This window comes from Phoca vitulina, unplaced genomic scaffold, assembly GCF_004348235.1.
Source record: "Phoca vitulina isolate PV1807 unplaced genomic scaffold, GSC_HSeal_1.0 scaffold79, whole genome shotgun sequence".
Classification (NCBI taxonomy): domain Eukaryota; kingdom Metazoa; phylum Chordata; class Mammalia; order Carnivora; family Phocidae; genus Phoca; species Phoca vitulina.
Window position 1 is genome coordinate 1,073,883 of NW_022589782.1, and position 21,844 is coordinate 1,095,726.

General features: G+C 67.2%; 1 protein-coding gene across 3 annotated transcripts in view; it reads right to left on the reverse strand.

The window, feature by feature from the left end:
• Positions 1-30: 30 nt before the first annotated feature.
• Positions 31-21,844, reverse strand: part of INTS1 (integrator complex subunit 1) — a 29,907-nt gene continuing 8,093 nt past the window's right edge. For 2 of the 3 annotated variants that reach the window (XM_032394145.1, XM_032394147.1), the window contains exons 13-47: positions 21,649-21,726; positions 20,846-21,003; positions 20,227-20,323; positions 18,078-18,169; positions 17,834-17,894; positions 16,522-16,719; positions 16,144-16,273; positions 15,658-15,837; positions 15,414-15,563; positions 14,857-15,036; positions 14,677-14,781; positions 13,567-13,734; positions 13,378-13,489; positions 12,193-12,354; positions 11,394-11,540; positions 10,925-11,023; positions 10,568-10,692; positions 9,406-9,660; positions 8,709-8,868; positions 8,275-8,415; positions 7,743-7,914; positions 7,542-7,665; positions 6,725-6,855; positions 6,150-6,237; positions 5,829-6,055; positions 5,624-5,747; positions 4,321-4,454; positions 3,713-3,905; positions 3,117-3,244; positions 2,729-2,841; positions 2,154-2,267; positions 1,130-1,200; positions 719-810; positions 481-590; positions 31-331 (exon numbers count right to left, since the gene is read on the reverse strand). In XM_032394145.1, coding sequence (XP_032250036.1) covers positions 216-331; positions 481-590; positions 719-810; positions 1,130-1,200; positions 2,154-2,267; positions 2,729-2,841; positions 3,117-3,244; positions 3,713-3,905; positions 4,321-4,454; positions 5,624-5,747; positions 5,829-6,055; positions 6,150-6,237; positions 6,725-6,855; positions 7,542-7,665; positions 7,743-7,914; positions 8,275-8,415; positions 8,709-8,868; positions 9,406-9,660; positions 10,568-10,692; positions 10,925-11,023; positions 11,394-11,540; positions 12,193-12,354; positions 13,378-13,489; positions 13,567-13,734; positions 14,677-14,781; positions 14,857-15,036; positions 15,414-15,563; positions 15,658-15,837; positions 16,144-16,273; positions 16,522-16,719; positions 17,834-17,894; positions 18,078-18,169; positions 20,227-20,323; positions 20,846-21,003; positions 21,649-21,726 — 4,735 coding nt within the window. In that variant the 3' untranslated portion in view covers positions 31-215. The remainder of the gene's footprint in view (positions 332-480; positions 591-718; positions 811-1,129; positions 1,201-2,153; positions 2,268-2,728; positions 2,842-3,116; positions 3,245-3,712; positions 3,906-4,320; positions 4,455-5,623; positions 5,748-5,828; positions 6,056-6,149; positions 6,238-6,724; positions 6,856-7,541; positions 7,666-7,742; positions 7,915-8,274; positions 8,416-8,708; positions 8,869-9,405; positions 9,661-10,567; positions 10,693-10,924; positions 11,024-11,393; positions 11,541-12,192; positions 12,355-13,377; positions 13,490-13,566; positions 13,735-14,676; positions 14,782-14,856; positions 15,037-15,413; positions 15,564-15,657; positions 15,838-16,143; positions 16,274-16,521; positions 16,720-17,833; positions 17,895-18,077; positions 18,170-20,226; positions 20,324-20,845; positions 21,004-21,648; positions 21,727-21,844) is intronic. The other variant, XM_032394148.1, reaches the window with a different exon arrangement.

Genomic DNA, 21,844 nt, shown 5'->3' on the forward strand with positions numbered 1-21,844 from the left:
ACTCGAGGGAGGTGACCAGGCAGCCAGCACTCGGGGAATTCAGAACGTTTCATTTCAACCAGCCCCTTGCCGTGGCTCGCAGGGACATGAGCGTCTGTCTCCGTCACTGTGCAGGCAGGGAGCCACGGGCCGCGGGCACTGCTGCGGCGGCTCAGCGCCCTCCCCGCCCGGAGCGGACCAGCAGGCGGCCAGCAGAGGGAGGCTGCCAGGCCGGCTCACATCACCGCCTCCATGTGCAGGATCCTCAGGGCCTCGGAGATCTGGACGCTGGTGTCCATCTGCCCGTACATGCCCACCAGGAAGGCCCGGTGCAGCAACACGGCCGCGTGCTCTGTATGAGACACAGGACGGACACGTCCGGGCCCCGATGAGCAGGCGGCTCCCGGAAGCAGGGCGTCTGGGCCCCCCTGAGAGCCAGGCCTCGGGGAGCGAAGGCCTTGGGGGCACTGGGCACCCTGGGCGGGACAGGCTGGGGCTCACCTTGGCAGAGGAGGGTGTACTCGGGCAGGTTCCTGAGGGCCGTCTGTACCACCTCGAAGTCCCGGCTGCCCAGGCAGCACATGAACGTGGGCAAGAAGTCCGCTGCAAAGCTGAGAAGGCGCATACTCAGGTGGGCACCTCTCCCGCGCCCGAGATCGCCCTGGAGCGCCACGGCCGGGTCCTCAGCAGGCAGGGCTGGGACAGGGCCGGGGTCCGGCGGTGGGGACGCAGGGCTCACCTGGGGTTGTTCTGGATGGAGCGCAGGGCCAGGCCGAAGGCCAGGTTGCGGCAGGGTTCCTCAGCAGAGCTCATCAGCCGCTGCAGGCTGGTCTGGGGGGGCGGGGGTGTTACCGGGGCTCCCCTCCTGTCAGGAGCTCAGCTCCTCAGCCCCCAGGCCTCCCGACAGCAACCGCAGAGAGTCGGCAGGGGACCCCACTCCCCACGCCCCACCCCCACCGCCACGGCCTCAGGACCCGGGGCCGGAAGCACTGGCGGTCTGCAGGTTCCAGCCCAGAGCAGGGGTGGGCTCCCGGCTCAACTGTGAGCACCCGGGGCAAGGCCAGGTTCAGACACGGGGTGCCCCGTCCCCCCAGCCCAGCACGCTTCCTACCGGAGGGCTGAGGGCTCCCCTGGTCCCCAGCTCGCTCACCGAGAAAAAGCCCAGGATCTCAGGTCTCCGCCGAGACATCTCGTCTATGTCGCTCAGGACTTCCAGCACGTCTGAGACAGGCAGAGGGGCACGTGAGGGCCACGTCACAGCTGCTAGACTCACGGCCAGACCCCTGTGTCCCCAAGCAACCCAGGGGCAGGAGGGGGCAAGCTCCAGGAGCAGAGCCTGTGCTGTGGCAGGACCCCCAAGCCGCGCAGGTCCTCACCCCGCCTGCCAGGCAGGGGCAGAGCGGGGGCTCCACAGGGACCCGGTCTCGCCTCTGCACAGGCTCCGCGGCAGCGGGACCCCCGGTGCTCTGGCTGCAGTGTGGCCCGTCAGAATGCTGGCGCCAGTGCTCTCTGGAACCTTCCATGCCTCCTGAGTGCTGGGTAAGCCCAGGAGTCCCCAGCACCTCAGGATGAAAAGCACCGGGATTTGGCCTGGCTTCCCAGTCCCACCAGGCCAGCAACCCCAAATAGTCGCTGGTTGACCGGGAGGCTTTCAGAGGTGCAGGCCCCCGCAGCCCTTGTCTGGCAGGTCTGAGGAGGCCAGCGATCTGCGCTGGAACCACCCTGCCCAGCTGCCTGTCCCTGGCCTCCCAGAGCCACTCCTCCTGCCAGGCAGCACCCGGCTCCCGGTGCTCCTCTCTGCACAGGGACACTGACCCCTAAGCGCACACCCACTTCTGGGGGCCACCAGCACCACGGTGTGCCCGACAGCCCATGTTCATGCAGCGGCCCTGCCCTCCGTTCCCCTGCACACTGCGGGGCCCCCCACCAGCCCGCGGTCAGGCCTCCCTTCTGCAGGTGCCCCTCGGCCCCAGGGGTCCCCGATCTCCTGCTGTCTGCAGCCTGCTGCCCAGCGAGACCCCCAGCAGAGTAGCCCGTCCCCGCCTCGAGCCCCTGCATCTTCCCCCTAAGGCCTTCTCTGCCCCCCGACCATGAGGAGACAGCCCTGCTCCTCCTGCAGCCTGGTAGGGACCCTGCTGTCTTCTGGCCGGCAGGAGCCAGGTTCCCAAACTCACCCTCAACAGTCTGGCCCCGGGAAAGCCTCTTCATGTAGGGAGCCATTTCTGCTGCCGTCAGGGGGGTGAACAGGGAGACGCTGACCAGAGGCAGGGAGCCAGCCGAGTTCTCCTCTGGAAGCCAGGAAGTCAGTGCTGTCAGACGGGAGACAGCACCGCCCGCCCAGGGCCTGTGGGAGCTCCGGCGGGGGGGGCGGGGGGGGCGGGGGGAGCGGCCTGCCAGCACCCAACACCCAGGCTCCAGAAACCGCCTGTAAGCAAGGGCCGTCCCTGCCAAGCAGCCCCCAGAACCCCACGAGTCCAGAAGGTGCGGTCACTGCCCCAGGCCCGAGCACGATGCCCGGGACGCAGTGGGCGCTCAACAAACGTGCGGGAACCGTGAGCCCGCTGGGACCTGCCTGGGACAGAGCACTCTTCTCCCCGAGCCTCTCCCCCGCCGCACAGAGCGTGACCTCACGGCAGGAGCAGTGCCAGCCCCGCTGCGGCCCGGACATGCCACAGGGACACCGACATGGTCCCGGGGGCTGCCAGGCCTGCAGCCCCTTCCCGGCAGAACCCCCGTGGGTCCCACTCACCGTCGCCCTCCTCGTCCAGGCCCCGGTCGGCTCTACCATCCCTGCTGGGAAGGCTCAGCCCTGCAAGGAGGGACTTGAGCATCACCAGATCACTGCTGTCGAAGGACAGGTCGCTGGGGGAGCACAGGTTCTCCGTGAGGAAGACGCCGCAGATGGCGGGCGGGCGGGGAGGAGGCCAGGCCTTCGGGAAGCGCGTTCAGAACAGCGCCGCACAGACGCAGCCCCGCGGCCCGAGCCCCCGCCACCCTGGGCTCCCGCACTGCATGCGCCCCCACCTCGGGAGCCCCTGACCCGAGCATGGACGTGCCTCCCTACAGCCCTGCGGCTGGACCCTCGCCAGATGGAGCCTGTGCGGGCCGGACACGTGTGCGCACACACACACACTCACTGCAGCGCGTCCGCGTGTTTCTGCAAGAAGGACACGGCCGCCGGGGCGTTGCAGGTCACGTACTTGTGGGTGAAGTGCACGAACTTGTGGATGAAGGGCGCCAGGTGGCGGGAAGACTTCCTGTAGCTCTGCAAAGCGGAAGCCGTGCGTTCACAGCCGGAGCGCCCCCGGCCCGCCCACCACACTTGCCCGGGCCTCAGGACGGACGGCGGAGGCCGCAATGCCATCTGCTGGGCGCTGGGCCCTATGTTCAAACCGGCCGTGCCGTTCGTGAGCCGCCACCGCGGCCAGGCAGGCGTCTAACGCGCACGACAGCGCGCAACAGCAGCTGGCCGCGGGGAAGGCAGCACTGAGCCCGACGGCGCTCCCGGCCGGCCCCCGAAGAGCACGGGCCTTCCCCGGGCACACGACAGGCGGGGAGCTGGTCCCCAGGCCGGGTGGCAGAAGCCATGGATAGGCGGCCTGGCCGGCCCCGATGCAGGCGCGCCGGGCCAGGGAGCAGAGGGGGTGGGAGTGGCGGGGACCGCAGGAGGTGACGGCGGGCAGAGGAGGGACAGGGGCACGCAGGCCTACCGCCCAGGCAGAGGCGCACGCACCAGCAGCAGGCGGACAAAGGAGCGCAGACAGTCCCACAGCGCCCCCTGGTGCTCGTGCTGGAACACCTGCGGCTGCAGCAGCTCCAGGACCCCCAGCACGTGCAGGAAGAAGGCCAGGTGGTTCTGCTGCCGGAACTCCTGGAAGTTGAGGTGGGTGCGGCCGTGAAGGAGCGCCGCGATCATGGGCAGGTGCCTGGGGACAACAGAGGGCGCTCACGGTCCGCTCCCCAGAAATCCAGCACCCCTGCCAGACCCCGCAGGAAACGCACGCTCGGGGACACGAGACACACAGGCACACCTGGCTTCCGCACGCGGCCTGGGGCTCGCAGACGTGTCCACCTGCAACCCGGCCACCCTGTCCGTCCCACCCGCTTCTGGGTCTACGAGGTGGTGTCTCTCCTGACCCACCCTCCAGGGCTCTCCCTGGGCCCAGCTCTGGCTCCATCAGGAACAAGCCGACAGCCGTTAACTGTGCCCTGCGGTCCACAAGGAAGCCTTTAGACGCAGACCCCGCTCTTGAACAAGCACCTGAGCGCCGGCAGGACGTGAAGAACCACCGGAGGGCCTGCTGGGCTTGGGGTGGGAAGGGCCGGCTGGGGCGCCCGTACCTGAGCAGCAGGATGGGGTGGGCCACAGCCAGCTTCCTGCAGGCCATGTTAGCGTCAGCCACTCTGTTCTCCGACGACCGGGAGTCGCTGGTGTCCGCGAGGAGGGTGATGAAGCGGTGGATGAGGCCGTCCAGCTGAGGGGACGGGGGGCAGTGAGGGCCAGGGACTGCCCACAGCCCTGGCGTCTCACGTGCCTGCCCCACACGGGGCGAGCCCACCGCAGAAGGGCCCCCGACGGGGCTCACTGGGGGCGGGGCGCCCCAGGTTCCCTGAAGACCTGGCATGGTCGTGGGGTGACCAGAGAAAGCTGTCGCCCCCCCCCCCGGGCCCCGTGCTTTCTGGGTGCACGTCAAACAGGCCAAAGCCAAAGCCCCCTGACAACCACATAGACGGTACTGAAAGTCAACCCCTACACCAGACACACACTCTCACTGAACGCCAGGTCACTACGTGCATTCACATGCGAAACCAACATGGCGTACGAAGCATGACCTCAGCTGTGCAAAATATGCATAAAGAAACACAAGGAAACGTGGTCATAAAAAAATAGTACTTCCCGGCACTGAACTGACAAAGTAGCAAATGCTACTCGAGGCCAGACCTCGGAAGTGGGTGCGGAAGACCCGTCAGATGCGTGCGCGCCCCCCGCACGCCCCCCGTGCGCGCCCAAAGGCAGCGAGGGCAGATGGCAGGCAGACCTGCACACGAGCGCGCGGCTGCGCAGGCTGAAGCAGGCCGGTCAGGCCGCACGGTGCGACACCCCACAGCCCAGCCGGGTCTCGGGACCACGCTGAGCGGAAGATGGCCAGCGAGGCGCGCGTGCCTCCACCGCCCGGACAGAACGCTCCCGCAGCGCGAGCTCTGGGGCGCTCGCCTGGGAGGGGCGGGGAGGGCGCAGGGACACTCTGGGCTGACGGACGCGTGAGGGACGAGCCAGGGGGCCGCTGGGTCAGATGCCCGCCACCGGGCAGCAGGCTGTGCGTCACAGCGCCTTACGGAGAACCGGGGGTGCAGGCGGCCGGCCCCTCTGCTCCGCCCCACAGCCGGGGGGCTGCTCGAAGGAGAAAAGACCGCTTCCGGGCCCTCCGAGAGGTGCGACAGACGAGGGGCGCAAGGCGCGCTCTGCCCCCCGGCGCCCAGGAGGACGGCCGCCCAGACGCGCCAGCAGCACTCGTGTCCTTTTTGGCTCTTACAGCTGAGGAACTGTGTTTCTCCAGGCCCTGCTTTGGGCTTGCACCCCAGGAGTGAAGAGCGGGGGTGGTGGCGAGCCCCCCTCGTCAGGCCGCCCCCAGCCGCGGCTCACCTTGCAGGTGCTGCTGCCCGTGGCACCTCCACTATGCAGCAGGGCCTCAGGCACGGGCACCCGCAGCTCCGGCCACTGCAGGTAGAGCTGCACCAGCAGGTCCCGGCAGCGCCTGCCCAGCACGCTGCAAGACACGGGGGCGGCTGCTGGGTGCACGGGCTCCCGCGGGCGGCGGCCTGGGCCCGCGGGCGAGGGGGAGCCTCACCTGTCGCCCCACTGCTGCATGCAGCCCGTCAGGTGCGCCGTCACCTTCCTGACGCTCTCGTCGTGTCCACGGCAGCAGCTGAGCAGCAAGGGCAGCCGGGCCTGGAGGAGGCTGCAGGCGGCGGCGTCCCCGTCCTGGCTTCTGGCCTCCGCCTCCGCCAGGATCAGCTCCACCAGGCCGATGAGCTCGGCCGCCTGGACCCGCAGCACCAACTCCTCCCGCCGCTTCTGCAAGCAGCAGCGCCCGTGAGCCCCAGGGCCGGCCGGCCAGGCCCGCGCACGCCTCACCCCACCCTGCGGGGCGGCGCGCCCCAACACCTGCCTGAGGGGTGCGCTGGTCCCTTCCCTGCCAGATCCGTGGGACGTGGATGCAGGCCCAGAGGAAGTCCAGAGAGGCTGAAGGGTCAAACCTGCAAGGACGCGGGAGCTTCGCCTCAGTTTCCAGGCGAGAGAGGAGAACAAAGGGTAGGACGAGCCGCGGTGACGTCAGGTTCGGGCCACAAACACCACTTCCCGATCAGCTCTCTAGGTACGGCCAGGTCAGTTGTTCCAGGACGTGTGCCGCGCTGCCCCGCCCCTCCTGACGTCCCCATCTCACACCAGCAAAACCAACACTGACCCCGCCCGCCCTCCGGGCCCACTGGCCACACAGAGTGGGCATTTGACTCCCCTGCATACAGTGTGGACAACAGCCACGGACACCATCCGAGGAGCTGGTGGTCGCCCAGAGCAGGGTCACTTGGACCAGGTGGGCTCTGTATCCCCACGGTGGTGACAGCCACTGCAGGAACCCCCTCCAGGGTGCCAGTGAGGGGAACGCTGGGTCAGATGCCCAGAGGGCCCCTGGATGCTGCCGCCAACTGCCTGCCAGGGTGCGGGGAGGGTGAGGGTGCTCACCTCTGCTCCCGGTTCTTGCCCAGCAGGATGCGGATACACTGATGCAGCGTGGACCAGCTGGACTGGTGAGTGAGGAGGGCCAGCAGGTAGGGTCGGAAAGACGGCACCTGGGGGCCAGGATGACCTTTGCCCTGGGGAGGAAGAACACTGGGGATGGTCCCTGCTAGGCTGATTAGCCACCTAGCCTCGAGCCACTGGAAAATAGAGGAAGAGGGATGTTTCTAGAAAGACCCAGAGCTCCTGCCTGGAATGCAGCCCTGGCAGCCCCCGAACCACGGGGGGCCCAGCTGGGGCGCGCTGTAAATGCAGCGTGTGCTGACCCGAACCAGCTCCTCAGAGATAGCGAGTGCACGCAAACAAACCCAAATCCCCAACTCCTGCTCCCAGAACCCTCAGAGTCTTGTCCAAAGGCCCCCGGCCATGGAAGCACCTTGAGAGACTCGGGGACACCAGAGGGTGATCGGGGGTCTCTGAGACGCCCAGTCCCTCCCCACAGGGCCCCACAGGCTCCTCGGGGGCCCCATCCCCAGCGGGGTGCCGGTCTCCACTCTCCACGGTGCCTCCTGTCCCTGCAGGAGGCCCTGGGCCACAAAGTGCTGGTCCCCCTCCTCCCCGCCTGCCCGAGCAACCAGATCCGGCCGCTGCAGTGACTGGTCACCGGGGACAGGACACCCGTCCGGGCCAGTGAGAGTCAGGCCCGGGCTTCTGCTGGAACCAACACAAAGAGACTGTCCAGGCAAGGGCTGCCGCGGGACCCCAGCGCCCACCACACCAGGTTAGTGCCGGCCATCGGTCCTCGGAGGGGAGCACAGCCCACCTTGCTCCGGGAGAAGAGCAGCCTCTGCTGGAGGTCAGGGCAGCTGCTGACCACCTCGGGGTCTAGCATCTCCAGCCAGTCGACAAGCAGCCCCGAGCAGGGTCCCAGCTGCACGGCCTCCAGGCTGAAGGGAAAGCAGGGAGGGCTCAGAGACGGCCTGCCAGGGCCGCTCACAGACTGGCCGCGGCCCCGCCAGCTTACCTGCAGCCATCGGCTTCCGACTCCCCTGGGGCCTGAGGCTCCTTCTCCTGCAGCAGCAGGGAGCTCACCACGGCGACGGGCCGCAAGGTCGGGGACGTAGGGGCGGGGGCCAAGAGCGCGGCCAGCAGCTCCTCCAGGTGAGGCGACCCCACCTCAATCAGACCCTGGAGGACTGCGGGGAAAACAGCGTGTTCCATGGCACTCCAGCACGGGGGACAGACAGGCCCCAGACCACCGGACTCCAGGACGGACAGCCCCCGGGCCCCCCAAGGCCAGCAATGCCCCTGCGTGCCCAGGCCAGGGCGGCCAGTGGTGAGCCGTGGCTCGGCCTGAGTCCATCACCGGGGTGGGCTCACCGCATGCACAAAACCCCAACAGCAGAGCCCAGGCCGGGGCTACGTTGCCGGGGGCGGGGCCTTCCTGGCTGACTGCCACTCCTCTCCACAGGCCCCATTTTGGGGGCACCTGGGAGATGGACCTCTGTGCTCTGCGGCCAAGCTGGGGGTCCTCACAGTGCCCGGCCCCGAGGTACCTTTGCTGACAAGCTCGGGTTCCACGCCACAGTTCTCCCCTGACTTGAGGGTGGTGACCACAGCCCGGACGGTGGAGCTGACCACTTCCAAGTCCCCTCGGAATGCCAGGGCCTCGGCTAAGCGCAGGAGCCCGCTCCGCACTGCAGGGAAGCATGTGTGTAAGCCAGGGGACAGCCCTCTGTCTGCACTCCTGTGGCCTACCCTGTCCCGGGAGCCCCCAGGCCTCACGCACTTCCCGCCAAGGATCCTACTTTGCTCCCCAAAGCCCTAGCTTTCCAACCCTCGGCCACGTCCACACCGATGCCCATCCGGGGCCCACAGAGCCCAGGGGCTGACACCCCTGTATATCGAGCCTATCGCCCCCTCCCCACTGCCCCTGAGGGAGTGGCAGCAAGCCCAAGGGCCCGCTCCCCAGGAGTCGGCCGGCCCTCACCGTCGCTGATCCTGTGGCGTGCTGAGTACTGGGCGGCGAACAGCTTGAGCTGGGCCTGCAGGGGCCCCCCCTCCCCAGCAGGGCCGTCCAGCCACTGGAGCGTCTGCATGAGCACTTTGAGGAAGAGTGACGAGAAGCCCGTGTCCTGGGGCACGCAGCGCTGTGGGGACGACCCGCAGCTCAGCGCAGGCGCCGGGACCAGGGCGGGGCCAGCACAGAGTCTCTGGCCATCGCGCTGCCCGGGGGCACCAGGACCTCAGACAGATCCTTTCAAACCCCACGGCTACCGAGGTCCCCTACTGTTTGTGACCCACCGTCGTGCAGCTCAGAAAGAAGACACCCCACGTACACGCAGGGACACAAACATCAACGCGTTCACGCAAGCCGAGAAGCAGATACGGCAAAATTGCAAAATCCGGGGCTCACGCGTGGGCTGGGAGTGATCCCCGGTGCCGCCCCCTGCTCGCTGGAAAGCTTCGGGAAACAAAGGTGCGGGCTCCACGCCCAGCTCCGTAGGGGCCTGCTTCCTCCGTCCCCGAGACGCCACACACCAAGGCCCACAGACGGACAGAACGGGGACGCTTGGCAGAGCCCGGGACGGCTGTGGGTGGACACGAGGCCCTGAAGACGCGCAGCGGCCCTCCCGCGTGGCCCCCGCGGAGCCCCGCGGACCCCGGGCTCTGCCGCACGCACCCACCTGGTACTGGCAGAGCTGGCGCATCAGAGGGCAGGCGAGGAAGTGGCTCCGGTGCATGGACATCACCAGGGCCCCGCTGTGCGGGGAGTTGAGCAGGGTGGCGATGGCCTGCAGGAGGCGCACAGTGACGCCCGTCACCTCGGGGCTCCCCTGACGGACACGGGCCAGCTCCTGGCCCAAGGCCTGCTGCAGCGCGAGAGCAGCAGGGCGGGCGCTGGAGCTCTGCCACCGCGGGCCCGGGCTCAGCGGGAAGATCTGCAGCAGAGCAAAGGGCAGCGTCAGGAGGACGCGCTCGGCAGAGGTGGGCCCTGCGCCCGGCGCTCGCACCACGACCGCTCGCGCTCGGTTGGCCGGGCTGTGCCGGGGTGCCGCCGGCAGCCCCCCGTCCCTGCCAGATGCGCCAAGGAGGCACAGAGTGGGTGCCCGGACTCCTGACAGGGACCTGCACGGGGAGCCCACTTGGGGGAGACCGCAGGCAAGCCCACCGCCCTGCAAACGTGGGCCCCTCCGTTACAGAGCGGGACCCCGACCCCAGAGGGTGCGCACAGACTGCAGCTGGAGGGTAAGGGCGGGGCCCCTCCCAAGCACGGCCCCGGGACTCGAGAGAAACCCACTCAAGAGAAAGCGAGCATGCAGGTGCGCGAGCAGGGAGAGACGCGCTCGGCAGCGAAAGTCACAGGGTGAGGAGGTGAGCACCCATGCGGAGGACCCCGGGCCGCGGGCCGCATGTGAGCACGCGCGTCCACAAGAGGTGGAGACACGGGAGCGAGCGCTCGTACGACCGTTCTACACGCACAACTCCGGACAGGCTGAAGGTCGGGGACCGTCCGCTCTAGCGGGAGCAGCGCCCTCGTCGGCAGAGCAAGTCAGGACTGCGCTCGCGGCCGAGGGCTTGTGGCACCGGGGCCAGTCCCACAGAGGCCTGGCGCCTCCAGGCACCGCCCTAAGGGAACTGTGGGGGCTCCGTCACAGCCGCCGTTCCGGGTGAGCGCAGCGAGGCACGCGGCAGGTGAGCAGCTCGTCTGCAGTCGCCCTGCTCTGGCCGGGCCGCTGGCTCCAGAGCACGCCCCACGCAGATGTGGAGTTCCGGGGTGAAGCCCCTCCCCATCCGCGCCCAGCACCCCGCTCCTGGAGAGACTCTCCCAGGCAGCCACCTCAATACCTGCAGGAGCATGCTGGCCAGGTCGTCCTCGGGAGCAAGCTCCCGCACCTGGGTCACAGCCCGTGTCCGGCCCTGGCCCGAAGGCTGCTCTGGGCTGTTTTTGGGTTTGGGCACCTCTGCGCTGTCTGCAGAGAAAGGGGAAGAGGCTTCAGCTGATGACTCCTCCCGGCCGGCTTCCAGCGGGGGACGGCACTCCCCCCACAACCACCCCCAGCCTCACTCAGGCCTGCTGGGGCCCGCGAGGAGCAGGGCTTTACACAGGAAGCCAGATGCTGGCTGCTGATGACTGTGCCCTGGGTCTGGGGAGGCCCCACGGTGCCATGTGCTGAGCCGTGAGGCGGGGGGATGGGCCGGTACCTCGCCGCGGGGGCAGGGAGGCCGTAAGCAGGGAATGGAAGGTCTGGCCTCCGGACGCTCCTCTCTCGTGCTGAACTTCAACCAGGTGAGCCATGTAATCTGCGAGGCAGCAGCCAGGGTTAAGCAGCTGAGCCCCAGAGAAGCGAGGGCCTCCCCACCCCCACAGAAATCTGTGCTGGGAACACCGCCCCCCGAACACCCCAGCACCGGGTTTCACAAGCTCAACTATAGGATCTTTTAGCAAAGGACCAGGTCGTGCTGAGCACACCCCTGTGGCTCCTCCATCCTCGAACCCCAGAGCACGTACGGATGCTGGGGGCGTGCTGGGACAGGGCAGCCCGGCCTCTCCTGAGGGTTCCAGGCTTGACATCCTGCCGGGGTGCCCGCCCTCAGACCATCCCTGTTGCTCGTGCTGGGCCCGAGGCGCTCGGTCGGGGTCTGCAGCAGACTTGAGGACCCCGAGTCTTACTCTTGTCCATGATGTTCTGCTCCAGGGTCTGGGGGTCATGGGCCACCGCCTGGTCCAGGTACTGGAGGAGTTTGCTCATGCTGGACACGGGGATGCCGAAGGACTGCACAAAGAGCAGCAGCTGCTGGGGCTCCAGGTCCTGCAGGGCTGAGAGTGATGCTCACTCGGTCACCCCTCGCTCAGTGCCCCGGGCCCCTCCCTGCCCCAGCAGGCTCACCATCACTGCTCGGCTCACAGCCGGCTCCCCCACCCCACTCCCTGAGGCTGCTCCTTCCCTCTCGCCCCTGAGCTCCCCTAGAATCATCGCTGGCTCCCTGTGGCTTACAAGGAGTCCAGCTCCTTAAGTGTGCCCTCCCCCGAACTAACCCCACCGTGCACCAAACTGCCTCCCAGGCTGCCCTGCACCTGCCCAGGTGCTACCCGACCGGACACTGCACTGACCACTGTGGGAACAGCGCTCCTCCTCAGGCGGGCCACCCCACTCCCACTCCATCCTTCCAGAACCAGCAAAGAGGACCCAGCCCCTCCCTCTCCCCTCGAAACTCCGTCCTCCGGGACCGCTCGCTCCCGTAGGGCCCCTCGGCTGCTGCCTGACTGTGAGGGGCCGGCAGGCAGGGGCTGTGCAGCGTGGTGCTCGCCCCAAAGCCCAGCACAGCACCAGGCGCAGCGAGGGCCCCACGAACACCTGCTAGAGGATGGACGCCCTGGAGCCTACGAGGCTGCCGAGCCGTCCTCTCCCACGTGCCATGGTGGGAACGCCCAGCTCATCGGGAGGCGTGAGGCCGGCCCAGCCCCGTACCGGCGTCCACCAGGCGAGGGACCTCCGAGCGGATCATGCGCAGCTTCAGCCAGTCGGGCAGCAGCAGCGCCTCCTCAGACGTGTCCACCAGGAAAGCTGTGGGCAGAGGCTGCTTCTCCGGGAACCAGATATCCAGCAGAGCCTGGAACTCACCGTCACCAGCTTCGGGACAGACAGTGTGGTAAGTGGCAGGACAGCTCAACGAGGCCACCCAACCCCCGCAGTGAGAAGCTCCCGGCCCCCCGAGGGACCGAGAGCCGAGGCTGGAAGACCACGTCTCCTTACTGTGTAAGGCGAACGGAGGCTTCGTGGGAACAGGAGAGGAAACCTGTGAGCTATCTAACCCCACAAATCCAGCTGAGGGCACGCGGGTACTCAGAAACTGGCCAGTCCACCTCGGGGGACTGACACGGGCCAGCACTGTCCCTAGGCTCCTGGGCTCAGCTGAACCAGCTCCCGTCCTGCTCCCAAGCTCTGGAGACTGCCCAGGGCTGATGCGAGACCAGCCTCGCCTCATCGCCCCGTGAACTCCCGTCCTTCTGAGGGGGAGCATCCTCTTCCTTCCCAGCAGCGCCCCCACGGCACCTATCCCAGCGAGAGGCCCTGTCCCCGCCCTCTCCTCCCGCCATGAGGATGCGGCAGACCATGGCGGCCGGCCAGGAAGGGCTGGAGGGAAGGCTGCCAGGCCGGAGAGGGCGCAGCCACCCAGAGGGACACAGCCCACGGCCAGCAAGCGGAGGGCCTGTGCAGAGGAGCTGGGGCTCACAGCTCTGGGGCTCGGGGCCTGCTCAGCAGGCAGCCCCACCTACGCTTCTACCTCCAGAAACCAAGAGTTTCACCAGCTCGGCTGGCAGCGCCGAGAGAAGCCGACACAGCAAGGCATCGGCTCCCGACGCCACTCCGCGGCGGGCCAGGGCAGCGAGGAGATGCTGGAGACTGCAGGCTTGTGAACCTGAGGAGCTCCACGGCTCCCGAGATCTTTCCCGCCACGCCCTCTCGGGACAGGCAGGGAAAGGATCCCGCCGCCACCCTGCGGGGACCTGCTCAAATCGCGGGCGGGCGCAGGCGTTCTTCCCGCTCTGTGGGCCCCCCCGGCCCCCCGCGGGGCTGGAGCTCCCGCAGCGTGAAGACAAACTGTGGGCACGGACCCCGGGACTGCCCCTCGCGCACCCGCAGGCCACTCACCACGGGGTGGCCCCAGTGTCAGGAGGATGACCATGGCGTGCACCACCAGAATGTGCATGGTGGCCGTCTCCCCGCTGGTCCAGCGAAGGAAGACCTGGTCCTGGGACTCCGACTGCACGGGAAGGAGGAGGGTGGCTGGGCTGTGCCAGGCGCCGGGGGTCCGACCCGGGGAGCGGCCGCCAGACTCACCCAGCTGTACACCTCCTCGCCCTCCTTGCTCTTGCGCATGCGCCTCACGTAGCGGGAGAAAATGGAGAGCAGGGCGACGAGCACGGCGTCCGACTCCGCACTGCAGGAGCGCTTCGAGAACAGGTGGGACATGATGGTGGAGCGCTCCACGACCAGCCGGGCCACGTCCTGGGGGCAGCGAGCACGCCGTCAGAGGGCCTCCCCCGCCGGCCCACGCCAGGCCGACAGCCAGCGGCGGCCCACCACGAGGCCGCATCACGTGAGCTCACACGGCCATGGCCAGGGTCACCGAGACCCAGCGGCGCGTGGTCTCGCCGGCACGCCGACAACGGAGTGAGGGGCCCTTGTGCACACACGGGGACGCAGACCACCAAGCAGGCCGGGCATGGCAGGGCGAGAAGGACACAGATGCCCTGAAGGCTAGGATGCCCACCTGGCCCCGTGAGCAACAGGAGCTCGCCCTCCTCAAGACCCAAAGAGAAAAGCCCACAGCCACACGCGGACTGACCTGAAACCCGCAGCAACGGTACCGGGCACATGGGCCACGGGCTGTCCCCAGGCTGGCTGCCAGAGCAGACTCGGGCGAGGCGTCAAGGCCTGGGCTGTCGTTCCCACCCAGCTCCCCAGCAAGGAACCCACACGCAGAAAGAACATCACCCCCAGGGGCCTCTAGCTGCCTGCATCCCACAGAGCCCAGGGCCCGCAGGAGCCGTGTGAGGTCAGGGCCGGAACGCGCGGACAGGACAGAAGGGCCACGAGAAAGCCGAGCAGGAGAGCCGGTGAGGAGGAAGCGGCCGCGCCCGGGGCCCCACCGCCCGCCCTGAGTAACGGCCACGTGGAGACCCGCCAGCACACACCGGGGTTGGCCCAGGGGTGGCCACACTCCACCTCACAGCCCAGGCACCATCACCCAAAGATGGCGACAAAGCCGGCCAGGCCTCGGTGACCCCGACAGCTACGCCGGCACTAAGCACGGCTGGACCCTGGCGCCCTCGACGCTGACTGTGGGCAGAAGGTCCCAGGGAAGTGAGTGGGGCACGTGCAGCCCCAGCCCCCCGCCCCCAGCCCAGGGGGCTGCCCTGCCGGCCCCGCCCAGCCCCGGCCCCTCACCAGCGCCAGGTCACTGTGCTGGCCCTGCTCCTCCACGGGTGTGTGCTGGGACAGGTAGACCAGGTAGGCGCTGACGGTCTGCGGGTCGGTCTCCATGTGGATGGCCTGGGCACGGAGGGCCGTGTGAGCTCCACCCGCAGGCCAGTGCCCCCCGCCGCCCAAGCCGTCCGCAGCGCCCACCTGCTGCAGCGCCAGGGCAGTGGTGGGCCGGACGCTGTCGAACAGGGGCAGCCGGGGCAGGTCCCGCAACAGCCACTGGTAGCCGCGCAGCGCCTCTGGGTCCCCCGGGTCCTCCTCCATCGGGGGCTCCTTCTCCTCCCCGTCCCGCACGCTGCCCTCCGACAGCACCAGGGACAGGCCCTGCAGGCAGACATTGCCGTGCCACGTCTCGGCCCGAGCCCGCACGGGGGTCTCGGGGGACAGGCATGTGGGCTCACGGCCCCGGGAAGATGGGCGCTGCCCGGCCAACGAGGACGCCGCGACCTGTCACAGACACTTGAGCCGACACGACACAGACGCAGCGTGAGCTGGTTTCAAGTCGCCCAGCACCACGGAGGACCGGGCAAGACGGTTACGAGGCCGCCGAGTCCCTCTGGGGGTCCGGCTCTCCCAGACAGCAGCCCCACCACCCCTTCAGCCCCCGGAGAGCCCAGGGGAACACGTGCCTGCTGAGGTACGAGAGAGGCCCGTGCCGGGGAGCGAGGGCGTGGGGGGACAAACGGACAAACGGGCCTCACCTTCATGGCCAGCACGCGGGAGGCCACCTGGGAGGAGCCAAGGCGCCGCAGGAAGTAGTCCAGCACCTCGCACGTGGTCTGCTCGTCGGCCTTGGGGCCCAGCAACAGGTCCTGCAGGCGGCCCAGCAGCTGCCGCTGCTTCTGCTGCCTCTGCAGGGGCGAGGGAGACCCCCGGTGGGCCTGCGGGGCCGCGGGCGGGACACGGCACCCCGGTGGGCCTGGGGTGGGGGGCGAGGACGCCAACCTGCCGCTTCTTGGCCTTCTGCTCTTTGCTCTCGCCCTCCTCCTCCTCCTCCCCGGAGGTGGCGTCATCGGCCGCGTCGTGCAGCAGGAACTCACACAAGCACTGCACCGGCAGCACGTCCAAGGAGCCCTCGCTCGACTGCACCAGGTCGGCCAGCCAGGGCATGGACTGCGACGAGGCCTGGGCCGGGCGACGCGCACCTTCAGCCCCTCCCAGCAGGAACCCGTCGCGCCCCCTGCCGCGACCCGTCCGCCCACCACCCCACGCTCCCGCGGCAACAGGTCAGGGCCACCGCTCACTGCCGACAGTTGGCTACAGCCAAGGAGCCCGTCCTCAGTGGCCCTGGGTCCCAGGGTGCCCTCTTCTGGCCACGGTCTCACTTAATGCCAGAGCCTATGGACGCCTCGGCCAGGCCCCGGCCCCCTCACCCCCTGCGGACACCTCGGCCAGGCCCCCCCCCCCCCCCCGGAGCCGCCGGGAACTGGCCTGCCTCTGGATAATGTTGAGGAGAAAATCAGGGCTTCGGCTCCGGCACAGCAGGTGCCCGAGACGCAGGGACTGGTTGAGACCTTTCACTTGGTCCAGGATGTGGGGGGGAGGCCTCCGAGGGGGTCCTCTGAAGATCCCAGAGAACACGAGCGTGTTAGGAAGCCGTGTGTGCGCAGAGTCCCCGAGTAACAGCAGCAGGTGAGGGCAGGGGGACTGCCTGTGTCCCACCTGAGGCAGCCCCCACAAAGGCCCAGCGGTCCCTCTGCCTCCCCGGTTGTTGAGTGCACCCAGCCCCGCAGAGAGTCCCAGGGGCCTTGCCCCCCCACCCCGCCACTGCCCGCGCGGGCTTGGCCCCGGGACGTAAGCAGAACATACTGAGGGTCCAGGCTGGTGAGCTGGGACAGGAGAAGGCTGCTACTCTCAGTGATGGTCTGCTTGGTGGAAGCCGCCGCCAGATGCCCCTCGAACGCCAGGATCTCCTGCTTTTCCCGCTGGGAGGTCTGCAGCTCCCGATTAATCATCTCCGTCCGGGTCTCCTCATCCGTCAGGGTGCACGGTGGGTACGAGTAGTTGCTGGGCACCGAACAGGAGGAACGTGCTTTGGTGCCCATCTGAGGCGTGCGGCCACCAGACAGCAGTGCAGGGGTCCAGGAGGGTCACAACTAAAGCCCCGCGCACAGCCTCAGCTGCCAAGCGCTCCGGGGGACCTGGCTGGGCCACCAGCAGTGCTGCCAGGTCGGGGCCCTGGGAGGAAGCCCCCGTGCTCGGCAAGCCGCTCTCCCTCCACGAGACAGCGCACTAGCCACCTCCCGAGTCAGGCCCAGCGGGCGTCAGAATCCTGGACACCCGCTCACCCAGCCCTCCCTGGGCCAGAAGCCCCTTGAGACAGGCAGGCGTCCCGGCCCACAGGGCATCGGCAGGCAGACCAGCTGCTCCGCCCAGCCTCCCAGCTGTCCCGGGTTCGGAGAGCGAACGCACCGCCGGCCACGGCCATGCATGTCAGGCCCGTCTTCTGGGCCCCAGCGGCAGCCCACTGCATCAGCCCCGGGTCACCCACACGCCTGTGCAGACGCGGCCAGTTCCCGCCCCGCACAGCTCACAGGTGCACGCACGCGTGTGCACATGCCGCGGCCTCAGGCCCTGCTCCGTCTCAACCACGGCCTTCTGCGTGGTCACCCTCCTGTCCCTAGGGAAGGTGCTGGCAGACGGACCCAGCTCCCACTCCCGACGACTGGCAGGGAGCGCGTCACACGTGCTGCGGACGTCACGGTGCAGTCACCCAGCCCAGGCGCCGGGCACCCATGCCCCCGTGCAGCACGGCGCCCCCCGCGTGGACCCCAGGCAGCGTTCACGTTTGCACCCGGTCCACCCAGTGCCTCGTCTCCGTGCAGCTCCACCCGGCCGCACCCTCTCGCTCGAGTGCCACCAGCCGTCCACTGACCTGCCCCCACGACCCACCTCAATCCCACTCCGTCTCACCCACAGGAGAGGGCACTAACGTGCAGCAGACCCAGCTGGACTGGGCTGGGTCTTCTCTCTCACTACGAGAAAGCGAACCCCGGGTGGCTACGCGGCAGGAGACGCTTCGGAGCGAGTCGGGGGCTCTGGGTCTACTCTGCTCCCCAGCGTCCGCAGACAGGGCCTGTCCTCGGGGGCCCTGCTCCCAGCAGTGCGTGTGCTCACTTACTTGGTCATCACCATTTCCATGAGCATCTTCAGCGTGGGGTACTCCTCCCAGGCAGCCAGCCCTAGGGAGCAAGGAGACAGCAGGTGGCGGCCAGAACACGGAACTCCTGCCCCGCCTAGGGTTCCGGCCCACCACCCAGGCCCTGGCCAGGCTCCACTCTGGGTCCCAACAAGCAAGATGCCCCGACAGGATGTAAGAGCAGCACCCGGCACAGGTGACCGCGAGCTGGCCGGGGGAGGCTCACCGATATTCTCAGGGTTGAACGCTGCGACCACCAGGAGGAGGGGCCACGCCTTCCAGTAGAGGGTGGAGATAGCCAGGTTCGGAGGCTGGTACCTGAAACGCAAGGACACTAGGGCGTGGCTCGGCCTCGGGGGTGCGAGGCAGTGATGGGAATCGGTACTGACCAGGGTGGAATGGCCCAGAGACGATTTGGTGATGGACCAGCGAGGGGACTACTTCAAAGATTGAAATGTGGACACCTGGGCCTCCACAACCCCCGGATCTGGTCGTCCAGCAACATTGGCGTCCCCAGGAAGGGCACTGTGGGCACCACTACGCTGCCCAGAGCCCAGCACCGGGACTCGCTCCCAGGTCCCCGAGCCGGCTGAGCCCTGGCGTGCCGTCTACAAAGTGGGAACGAGGGTGGTCACAACGTGAAACCTCAGTGTTCCTTTTATTCTCTCCCTCAGAAAGCCAGAAACAGCCCTCTATCCACCCACACAAACTGCACCACCGCCACCATGATTTAAAAATCACGTTTATGACGCACTCATGGTCAAAGTGCAGTTCTTTCAGGTGATGGAACGTTCCAGAGAATGAAACAGAACGCCGCTGTTGCAAAGAACAAAGGAGATCTGAGAAGCTGACTTGGAGAGATGAGCAAATGGGCTGCCACGTGAAAGAGAGGTCGGGAAGCAGAGCACGCACTAGCAACCCAAAAGGGCAACGAAGGCAACGAAGAAGTGGATCCTGGGCACAATAAATAGCAGCAGAAAGAAAAAGATACTTGGGTACAAATGTAACAGAGAACGCGTGAGACTAACCCACTAGAAGCTACGGGACAATGTTGAAAGAAACAAGAGAGCTAAACAAATGGAAACCAGAGCCTTAATATCGTGACCGTGGCCACACTCCCCAAACTCATCTGTGAAGCAATACCCGTCAAAGCCCACGGGGCTTTTCTTTAGAAATTCTCTAGAAGCTGACCCGAAAATTCATGTGGAAACGCAAAACAGTCTTGAAGAACAAAGTTGGAAGACTGCTACTTCCCAATTTCGGAACTCAGCACCGCCCACAGGCGTGAAGACAGTGGTACGGACGTGGGACAGACACACAGACCAACAGACAGAACCGAGAGCCCAGAAGAAAACCCACACATCATCGTCACCTGATCGCCGATCAGGGAGACAAAACCTTCAACGGGAGAGAGAACAGGGAACAGCCTTCAACGCACGGTGCTGGGACCACGGGCCGTCCACGTGAAGGAGAATGAAGTCGGACCTCACGAGCTAAAACTCTCAAGTCCTTAGGAGAACACATGAGAGAGCTCCGTGGCCCGGGTCAGCCACCAGAGCCACGCGGCAGCAGAGTGGCCCACAGGCCACGTCGTCAGTGCATCCCCGCACGGAACAGAGCCGAGGGCCCCAGACAAGCCACGTGTGCGCGGTCAGCAAACAGCGCTGGGGCAACGGCTCTTCCACCTGCGGCGGAGTGAACCTGGACCCAGCTTCTCCCTCCACCCACAAAACTAGCTCGGGGGATCAAAGGCCTAAGTTCCAGAGCTGGAACTGTAAAACACAGAAGTACATCTTCATGATCCCGGATGAGGAAATGACACGAGGGGACAAGAAATGGGAGAACACCAGAGGAGCCGGACTTTCCCAGAACTAAAGCGTTCGTCTCTCAAAGGCTCAAAGGGCACGATCAAGAGCCTGGAAAGACAAGCCGCAGGACAAGAAAAACACGTGCAAGTCACAACCCGTTCAGGGTCTAGATCCAGAATATATAAAGAACTCCCAAAACCCAACAACAAAAACCCACACCACCCAATTTAAGAATAGGTCAAAGAACCAGGACAGACGTCTCTCCCGACAAGACAGACATGTGGCTGAACAGCACAGGAAGAGAGGCTCCGCGCCGTCGGTGCTCAGAGGCGCCCGTGGGAGCCATGGCGCGACAGCTCCATACCCCCGCCAGGACGGTGAGCGCAGAAGACGCGGGCGCGGGCGTGGCGAGGACGCGGCCGGCACCGCTGTGGGGAAGTCGGCAGTGCCTCAGTTAACCCCGTAACCCCCCCACGTCCAGCCTCACGGGCGACTGCGCCCAGCACAGGGCACTGCGGCGGCAGCCACGTGGAGGGGGCGGGTGTAAGGAGGCAAGGAGCGCCTTACCCAGGGGGGAGCTGGATGTTCTCGGGGTGGTGGTAGGTGCACAGGTTCAGGACCGCGTCGATCAGCTGGATCCTCTCCACCTTCAGCACTTCCACATCTGAAACCCAAGAGCCACACGGAGCTTCCAGAAGCCCGTTCACATGCGCCAGGGGGCCCCGAGGCACAGGGTTCGGGCTGTGGAAGGACGGCAGGCAGACGGGGCCTCGCTCTCCAGCAGCTGAGGGGCACGGGGGGACGGACACGGGTGGCCCGAGCAGGGTGGGGGCGCAGACGCTGGCCCGGCAGCAGCCAGAGATGAGTCGCTCTCTTGGCCTGAGTGCCGTCCTCAGGACTGCCGGAGCGGCCCTTTAGAGGGGCAGACACAGCACCTGCCATGGTGCATCACATGGAGAACGTGCGCAAACCCCAGGGCGAGCTCCAGAATCCCCGCCAGAGATGCGCACTTCCTACCCCATCCCCAATTCCAGAGACCAGTAGGGTCCAGCGAGCAGGGGCTGCAGGACGAAGCAGACCCACCCGAGCAGCCCGAGAGCACGCACGCAGGCACCCGGAGCGGAGCCCGGCTGGGGGACGCCATCACTGTGGGGGGTGCACGGACAAAGTCTGGAGGGACCCTCACCATCTGCTTGCACGGCCGCAGCTCGTTTCACCAGGTGGTCGGCAAGCTCCATGGCATCCGCGGGGCCCAGCGGGAGCTCCCGGGACAGCCCGATGACCAGGATGCGCATCAGTGTGTCCTCCAGGATGGGCACCTCCGAGCAGAGGCGGAGGAAGAAACTGCGGGCAGAGCAGGTAGAGGCTGGGCTTGGTGGAGGGCTGCACGTGCCCCCCGACCCCCGGTGCGGGGGAAGCCCCAGCTCGGAGTCTCGACGGGACAGGGAGGAGGGCAGCCATCCCGCTCCCATGCTCTCTTGCTCCTGAGGCCTCCATGGATGAGGCCTGGCCACGCCAGGGAAGAATGTGAGAAGGTGCGTGACCCCCAGGGGCAGACACACCGGCCACCGTCCACAACCTCCGAAACCGCAACACAAGGAGGGGCAGAGAACACGGGAAGATAGGAGCCACGCAAGCTGGATTGGGCACCAGGGACCCAAAGGTGAAGACAGCTGGGAGCCACTCAAGAGCGCTCGGGAGGCGGGGCCACAACACTGACCCGGGGAGGAAGGTCGCGTGCGTGTGGCTGCCTGGAGGCAGAGGGAACGGTGAGTTTGAGGGTCCCGTGGGCACGGGTTGGCTGGAGCCCTGGGAGTGGATGGCAGTGCAGGACACGGCAGGTACAGCACGCGAGGACGGTGGGGGGGACAGGGATGGCGATCAGGAAGGACAGACAGGGGTGGGGGCGTGCTCGGGGGAGCCCTGGTGTCCGTGGTGCTCACGGGAGCAGACCCTCCACCGCCCCGTGCACGCGGCAGGCATGCTCACTTGCGGTCACTCTCGGGGGGCCAGTTGTCCCACTTGTAGTAGGTCTCCGGCTGCTCGGTGAAGAGCACCTTGTGCAGGCTGTGGGGGACAGAGGGGCTGTCGGTGCAGGTGCCTGGGGGGCTCTCCCCACCCCACTAGGCCCCACAGGTGCAGAAGCGGCACGCTCCAGCAGGGGCTCCCGGGGAGTCTTCTGGAG